The sequence below is a fragment of the Peromyscus leucopus genome, chromosome 3 (assembly GCF_004664715.2).
Source record: "Peromyscus leucopus breed LL Stock chromosome 3, UCI_PerLeu_2.1, whole genome shotgun sequence".
NCBI classification, from domain to species: domain Eukaryota; kingdom Metazoa; phylum Chordata; class Mammalia; order Rodentia; family Cricetidae; genus Peromyscus; species Peromyscus leucopus.
Genome location: NC_051065.1, coordinates 86509346 through 86518508, shown reverse-complemented (window position 1 = coordinate 86518508; position 9163 = coordinate 86509346). Strand labels below are relative to the sequence as shown.

The window sequence follows — 9163 nt, the reverse complement described above, 5'->3', positions numbered from 1 at the left end:
ACCTTTATCATGAAGGGGTGTTGGATTTTGTCAAAGGCTTTTTCAGCATCTAGGGAGATGATCATGTGGTTTTTTTCTTTCAGTTTGTTTATAAGGTGTATTACATTGACTGATTTCCATATGTTGAACCATCCTTGCATCCCTGGGATGAATCCAACTTGGTCGTGATGGATGATTGTTTTGATGTATTCTTGGATTCGGTTTGCCAATATTTTGTTGAGTATTTTTGCATCAATGTTCATGAGGGAGATTGGTCTGTAGTTCTCTTTCTTTGTTGCATCTTTGTGTGGTTTGGGTATCAGGGTAATTGTAGCCTCATAAAAAGAGTTTGGTAGTGTTCCTTCTGTTTCTATTGTGTGGAACACTTTGAAGAGGATTGGTATTAGTTCTTCTTTGAAAGTCTGATAGAATTCTGCACTGAAACCATCTGGTCCTGGGCTTTTTTTGGTTGGGAGACTTTTGATGACTGTTTCTATTTCTTTAGGGGTTATTGGTCTATTTAAATGGTTTATCTGGTCTTGATTAAATTTGGTATGTGGTATTTATCCAGAAAATTGTCCATTTCTTCCTGGTTTTCCATTTTTGTGGAGTACAGGTTTTTGAAGTATGATCTGATGAGTCTCTGGATTTCCTCATTGTCTGTTGTTATGTCTCCATTTTCATTTCTGATTTTGTGAATTTGGGTGCTCTCTCTTTGCCTTTTGGTTAATTTGGCTAGTGGTTTGTCTATCTTGTTGATTTTTTTCAAAGAACCAACTCTTTGTTTCATTGATTTTTTGTATTGTTCTCTTGTTTTCTATTTCGTTGATTTCAGCCCTCAATTTGATTATTTCCTGGCGTCTATTTCTCCTGGGTGAGTTTGTTTCTTTTTGTTCTAGAGCTTTCAGTTGTGCTGTTAATTCATTGGTATGGGATTGCTCCATCTTCTTTATGTGTGCATTTAAAGCTATGAATTTTCCTCTTAGCACTGCTTTCATAGTGTCCCATAAGTTTGGGTATGTTGTACTTTCATTTTCATTGAATTCTAGGAACTCTTTAATTTCTGTCTTTATTTCTTCCTTGACCCATTGATGTTTCAGGTGGGCATTATTCAGTTTCCATGAGTTTGTGGGTTTTCTATAATTTTTGTTGTTATTGAGTTCTAACTTTAAGGCATGGTGGTCTGATAAGATACAGGAGGTTATTCCAATTTTTTGTATCTGTTGAGATTTGTTTTGTGTCCAAGCATGTGGTCAGTTTTTGAGAAGGTTCCATGGGGTGCTGAGAAGAAGGTATATTCTTTTGTGTTAGGATGGAATATTCTGTAGATATCTATTAGGTCCATTTGAGTCATAACATCTGTTAGGTCCTTTATTTCTTTGTTAAGTTTCAGTCTGGTAGATCTATCTTTTGGTGAGAGTGGTGTGTTAAAATCTCCCACTACTAATGTGTGGGGTTTGATGTGCGTTTTTAAACTTTAGTAGTGTTTCTTTTATGAATGTGGGTGCTTTTGTATTTGGAGCATAAATGTTTATAATCGAGACTTCATCTTGGTGGATTTTTCCCGTGATGAATATGTAATGTCCATCCTGGTCTCTTTTGATTGATTTTAGTTTGAAGTCTATTTTATTAGATATTAGGATAGCTACACCAGCTTGTTTCTTAGGTCCATTTGCTTGGAAAACCTTTTCCCAGCCCTTTACTCGGAGGTAGTGTCTGTCTTTGGAGTTAAGGTGTGTTTCTTGTATGCAGCATATGGATGGGTCCTGTTTTCTTATTCATTCTGTTAGCCTGTGTCTTTTTATAGGTGAGTTGAGACCATTGATATTGATGGATATTAATGACCAGTGATTGTTAATTCCTGTTATTTTTTTGGTTGTGTTGTGTTGTCCTTCTGTGGTGTATGTTGGTGTAGGATTATCTATTGCTTGATTTTTCATGGATGTGTTTAACTTCTTTGGGTTGAATTTTCGCTTCTAGTGCTTTCTGTAGGGCTGGGTTTGTGGACAGGTATTGATTAAATCTGGTTTTATCCTGGAATATTCTGTTTACTCTGCCTATGGTGATTGAGAGTTTTGCTGGGTATAATAGTCTGGGTTGGCATCCGTGGTCTCTTAGTGTCTGCATGAGGTTTGCCCATTATCTTCTAGCTTTCATAGTCTCTATTGAGTAGTCTGGTGTTATTCTGATGGGTTTGCCTTTATGTGTTACTTGGTCCTTTTCCTTTGCAGCTCTTAATATTTTTTCTTTATTCTGTGTGTTTAGTGTTTTGATTATTATGTGCCGATGGGACTTTTTTTTTGGATCCAGCCTATTCGGTGTTCTGTAAGCTTCTTGTATCTTCATAGGTATTTCTTTCTTTAGGTTAGGAAAGTTTTCTTCTATAATTTTGTTGAATATATTTTCTGTGCCTTTGAGTTGGTATTCTTCTCCTTCTTCTATCCCTATTATTCTTAGGTTTGTTCTTTTCATGGTGTCCCAAATTTCCTGGACGTTTTGTGTTAGGACTTTTTTGTCTTTATTGTTTTCTTTGACTGACGAATCTATTTTCTCTATCGTGTCTTCAGTGTCAGAGATTCTCTGTTCCATCTCTTGCAATCGGTTGGTTATGCTTGTTTCTGTAGTTCCTGTTCGTTTTGTCAGGATTTCTATTTCCAGCATTCCCTCAGCATGTGTTTTCTTTATTGTCTCAAATTCATTTTTCAGATCTTGGAATGTTTCTTTCATCTGTTTAATTGCTTTTTCTTGGCTTGATTTGATTTCTTCCCATTTTTTGTTCGTTTTTTCTTCCATTTCTTTAAGGGAGTTTTTTATTTCCTCTTTAATGGAGTTTTTCATTTCCTCTTTAAGGGAAGTTTTTATTTCCTCTTTAAGGGAGTTTTTTATCTCCTCTTTAAGGAAAGTTTTTATTTCCTCTTTAAGGTAGTTTTTCATTTCCTCTTTAAGGAAAGTTTTTATTTTCCTCATTGAGGGAATATTTTATTTCTTCTTTAAGGGCCTCTATCATCTTCTTAAAGTCATTTTTAGGGTTGATTTCTTCTGTTTCTTCTGTCATGGTATTTTTAGGTCTTGCAGGTGTAGAATCACTAGGTTCTGATGTTGCCATATAGGTCTTTATGTTGTTGCCTGTATTTTTGCACTGGCGTCTACTCATCTCTTCCTCTGTGCGGTGCAGGTGGTGTCTGTGTCTGAGAGTGCCTCTCTTGTTCTATTTTTTAGTCTTGGTTTAGTAGGGGTTCTTGGTTAAAGTGGTGCTATTGGGCTATTTCTTCAGGGGCAGCTGATTTCGATCGGTGAATTATATACTTATGATTCTGGTGATCTGGTTTGGTGTCTGGGTAGCGCCTTCTTCTGTGTTCCCAGGTCACGTTTTGTTCATTTGTCAACTCCTCAGCTGATCTTGTTTCTTCAGACTTTAAACTGTAGGCATCTGAATCCTCTCCCAGATGGGTTTCAGCTGAGCAGGGTAGTCTCACCAACACCTCCAAGTTGTTGGGTTTCACAGGATCAGCAGCTGGGCCCTGGGTTGTCCTCAGATGGAGTGTTCAGATTCGTTCTGGTTCTCACCCACGGAGATAGCTTCTTCCCCAGATGTTGGGGTTAGGGGCGTCCCTGTTCCAAGCTTTGTCTGCTTGTCTCCATCCCTGGGCCTGTCTATCTCTCGATCTTTCCATTTTCTGACATCTTCTTCAATTTCTTTTTTCAGGGACTTAAATTTCTTGTCATATAGGTCCTTCACTTGCTTGGTTAGTGTTACCCCAAAGTATTTTATGCCATTTGTGGCGATTGTAAAGGGTGATGTATTTCTAATTGCCTTCTCAGCTTCTTTGTCCATTGTATATAGGAGGGCTACTGTAAAAACCGACATGTGGACCAATGTAATCGAATTGAAGACCCTGACATTAACCCACCCACCTATGGACATATAATTTTTGACAAAGAAGCCAAAAGTGTAGAATGGAAAAAAGAAAGTATCTTCAACAAATGGTGCTGGCATAGCTGGGTATCAACGTGTAGAAGGCTGCAAATAGATCCATATCTGTCACTGTTCACAAAACTTAAGTCCAAGTGGATCAAGGTCCTCAACATAAATCCAGCTACTCTGAACCTGCTAGAAGAGAAAGTAGGAAGTAGTCTTGAATGCATTGGCATAGGAGATCACTTCCTAAATATAACACCAATAGCACAGACACTGAGAGAAACAATCAATCAATGGGACCTCTTGAAACTGAGAAGCTTTTGTAGAGCAAAGGATATGGTCAACAAGGCAAAGCGAAAGCCTACAGAATGGGAAAAGATCTTCACCAACTCCACGTGTGACAGAGGACTTATGTATCCAGAATATATAAGGAACTCAAGAAATTAGACATCAAACGACCAACAGTCCAATTGAGAAATGGGCTTTAGAACTAAACAGAGAATTCTCAACAGAGGAAACTCAAATGGCAGAAAGACATTTAAGGAATTGCTCAACATCCCTAACTATCAGGGAAATGCAAATCAAAACAACTCTGAGATACCACCTTATGCCTGACAGAATGGCTAAAATCAAAAACACTGAAGACACTTTATGCTGGAGAGGATGTGGAACTAGGGGAATTCTCCTCCACTGCTGGTGGGAATGCAAGCTTGTACAACCACTTTGGAAATCAATATGGCGCTTTCTTAGAAAATTGGGAATCAATCTCCCCCAAGATCCAGCTATACCACTCTTGGGCATATCCCCAAGAAATGCTCAATCATACCACAAGAGCACTTGCTCAGCTATGTTCATATCAGCATTGTTTGTAATAGCCAAAACCTGGAAACAACCTAGATGCCCTTCAACTAAAGAATGAATAAATAAATTGTGGCACATATACACAATGGAATACTACTCAGCAGTGAAAAACAAAACCCTGAAAAGAAATTTGGATTATTGTCAAGTCCTGGGAGAAGTAGCTGTACCATTTGTTGTCCAGTCGTGTCTGTGTAATAGGAAAATGGAGGGCTTATCTCAAGTCCTGGATAGAGTAGTCTGGGAGGCTGAACCATCTCAGCTAGCTGCCTTGAAATTGTCCTGAGCAGTTTGTAGTCCACAGACAATCTTTGGGTGGTGTTTGTCAGCTTAGCAATGTTATCACAATCCAGGTAGAATGGTCCTTGTGGGGCCCCATCTTCCTTTTGGAGACTTTAAATGTCACTGTTAGGCATGGTCATGGTTCACCACAGAAAACTTAAGCATTTAAAATGTCATATGCAGCAGATTTTGAAGAGGTTAAAGGCCATAATTTGTTATGTACATTCAGAGTACAAAATCTTAATTCCTAGTTACCTGAGAGAGATTCAAACCTGAAATTATGTACAGGAAGCTAGATGAAACCGATTTCTAGAATTATTAAGAACTATGACCATTAATATCTTTTTTTTTTTTTTTTTTTTTTTGGTTTTTCGAGACAGGGTTTCTCTGTGTAGCTTTGCGCCTTTCCTGGAACTCTCTTTGGAGACCACGCTGGCCTCGAACTCACAGAGATCCGCCTGCCTCTGCCTCCCGAGTTCTGGGATTAAAGGGGTGCGCCACCACTGCCCGGAGACCATTAATATCTTGACAAAAACTTTAAATATATATATATATATATATATATATATATATATATATATAATATATATATATACATATATATATAAATTTTACAAACTTTGAGATAATATCTATACCTTAAGAAAAATGTTAAAAAGTCAAAATAAAACCAAAGGATTACAAGAATGGTGGCAATAGAATAGTCCCTTAATTTTGATTTTTCTTCTGCCCCATACCAGGTGGCTCTTCTGATATGAGACAGAGATTTTGGATTTTCCTTCAAAAAGCATGCTTGGGTTTAGAGGAGAGACTAGCAGAAATGAGCCTTTGGGAAGACATGTGAAATTTTGTCCTGTTGGAAATGTGATATACCAATAGGCCTATTTACACTTTTTCTTAGGACATTTTCTCTGGATGATTTGTCCTTTTTCTTTAGATGTCTTATTTGTCAAGTTGTTTTCAGATTCCTTAGTTGGAGGCCTGCTCTTTTCTCAAGGGAAATGGAAGAGCAACAGATCTGGGGAGAGGAGAGGTGAGGGCATTGACCAGGAGGTTCAGAGGGAGGGGAAATGGGATGTGTTGCATAAGAGAAGAATAAATAAAAAGAAAAAAAGAGAAAAAAAAACCCTTGCCGACAGTAATATGAGGCAGTTTCTTCTGGTTTCAGGCTGAAGATGAATAAAATTGGTCCCATATTTGATTCTAAACCTTGATGGTACCCTACCTACCAAGGAAATTTTGATATAGGTCAGGAGCTTAGGAGCTGTCCCTGATTTCTACCAGTACAAAGCGACAAAGCTTATAATGTCCACAATAGCCCAGCAAGTGAGAGCTACTGTCTCTACCAGATATCAGGACAGGGAGGAAGGAGTCTGTGCCATTTGGGTGTCACATCTGGCACCTGCAATTAAATACACAAAGCATACCCACTAAGTAAGCATGTGGCAAGGCTAATTACCTGACAAATCAGTCGGTACTCATCACATTGGGCCAAGTAAATGACCACATCGTTATACTTCCTTACCTGTGAACCAGATCAGGAGTACCAGGAGCTGAGTAGGAACCCTATGTCCATACCATTACCTGGTCGAAACTGACTAAAACATAGACTGTGAAAGTCCGATGAAGAAGTCCTCAGGGCAGTGGACTGTGCTCTGAGCACTTCAAATTACCAGGAGCTGTGCACAGCTGCAGGGCTTGTTCAGTTCAGTTACTCAGCAAGGGGTCATGGTCTCCAGATGTCTCAGGCCAGGCCTGAGAAGAGCATATTTTTATACAAAGAATGTGTGTTCCTTTGGGGATCAAAAGGAGAAAACAAGTCTTGTGTCATGAGAGGAGCAAGATACTTTGAATCTTCCTAGTTTCATCAGACTGACACAATTCTAACTAGGGTAGAGGCTTAGATGTGCAGGAAGGCTCACAGTATCAATTTCTTGATACCCATGAGTATTTTGGATGGCTGATTTTCTTTTCTTTAAAGGTAAAGTGTTAGAGTGGACCAGTAGAAGCTCAGAGTATTTTACTAAGGGATAGGATGAGTAGTTTTTATATGCATAAAAGTCCTCTGGTTGGGGTTGCCCTATGACTGGGTGAGGTAGTCATGCATGCAACATTGTTAGAACTTAATGATGGTCACAGAAAGAATATTAGATAAGTACAGCTTTATAGGTATATGTCAGAAAGATGTTTGCATGTGAAGTATAGAAACTGATAACAAATAGACATTGGTTCTAAGCTAGAAGACTGAACAAATACACACCTTAATGACTAAAAATGAAAGTAATCATAGATATTGAAAAGAAAAGACATTGTAAACTATAATTTTTAATTTTTTATAACTTTATCATGAGTTGTGCATTTATATGGTTTCCTACCCTCCTGCTTCCCCTCCAACTCCTCAAATGTGGCACCAACTACCTTCAAATCATGAACTCTTCTGTAATTATTATTAATTTACACACACATACACACACACACACACACACACTCAAACAAACACACACCCTACTGAGTACTTTAGTGTTGTTCCTATTTATATTTGTTTTGGTCTGAGCACCGGGCACTGGATGACATATCAGAAACTCATCCTGGGAGAAAGCCGATTATCCTTTTCTCAATAGCCATTGATTGCCTGTAGTTCTTTATCTAGCGGTGGCACCTTATAAAATTTCCCACATTCATGTCATATATGAACTTGTTTCTTTTATAGAAAACCATATGTTTGAGATTTCATGAGTGCAACTTTTCTGGAATACCCACAAGTATATAGGAGCAGATAGATGTACAAGTCCTCTCTGCCTCCTATATTACTTCAGTTCCTTCTTTTGCAGGATTCCCTGAGCTTTAGGTGGAGGTATTTTATTGCATATTTATGAGTTGGTGTTTGTAGCTTTATCAGTTGTGGATGGCAACCTCATGCTCACTTATTCTTTGCATTTTGAACAGTTATAGATCTCTGTAATACTTTCTATGGAAAAGAGAAATTTCTTTATTAGGACTGAGAACTTCAATTATCTGTGGGCATAAGCATAATTATTTAGAATAAAGTTAGTGCTTACCTTTTTTTTACCATAACCCTGCTGACAGTAATAATCTGCCAGGTCTTCACCCTGGACACTGCTGATGGTGAGAGTGAAGTCTGTCCAAGACCCACTCCCTGTGAAGCTATCAGGGACCCCAGTATCCCGAGTGGAAGCTGAGTAGATCAGTAATGTAGGAGTCTGCCCTGGTTTCTGTTGATACCATGCTATACTGGTATCCACATTCTGACTGGATTTGCAACTCATGGTGGCTTTGTCTTCTACTGACACAGGTAATGACTTGGGAGACTGGGTCATTACAATGTTCCCATAGGCACCTGCAATCAGAAATAAACAATATTATACACATATACAAAAAAAGAATTCATGATACAAATTTTGAAATTTAAAATGTCTTTTCTAATTGCAATATCTGCATGCCATTGGCTTCTAATATGAAATTGGTGTTTCTCTACAAATGAATTATTTGAAGATATTATAATACAGTTATATTTCCTACCAGATACCCAGAAGAGCAGAAATATGAAGACACGGATCTGTAACTCCTTCGTGATGCCCTTCACTGTTTGATGCATTTCAGTTCTCACTGAAAAGGCCTGGTTTATAAAACATGGGCACCTGGGCTGGCCTGTACGAACCTAAGCAAAGCAATCATCAAATAAGAATGTAAATTGCTGGGCCAGTGGGGTGTGAGAGTATCCGGCTTATATTAACAGTCAAAAATACCAACAAAGAAAGCAAGCAATCACTGGGAAGGAAGTTAACATAGAAGCAAAAGAACCAACATATAGCTCTCAAACCACTAATGTCTAAATATTTTCAGGACAGCAAGTTTAATAATAACAGAACTACCTTGGATTACAAACCTAAGGGAACAATAAAAATGATGGAGAAGAAGAAAAAAAAAACGAAAGAGAGAAAGAAAGAAAAAAGAAAGATAGAAAGAGAGAGAGAAAGAAAGAATGATGGGAAGTGGAAGAAAAGAAGGAGAAAGGAAGGGGAGGGGGAGGAAGAAGAAGATGGTTAAAAGAGCGGGAAGTTTGTATTTGGGAGGAAAGAAAAATGTTGAGAGGAAAGAGGGAAT

General features: G+C 38.2%; 1 gene segment (V, D, J or C); it reads right to left on the bottom strand.

The window, feature by feature from the left end:
• Positions 1-4076: 4076 nt before the first annotated feature.
• Positions 4077-8654, bottom strand: LOC114686485. The segment is given in 3 exon segments: positions 4077-4114; positions 8115-8396; positions 8579-8654. Coding segments are annotated over 3 exon segments (396 nt in total).
• Between the last annotated feature and the right edge of the window lie 509 nt (positions 8655-9163).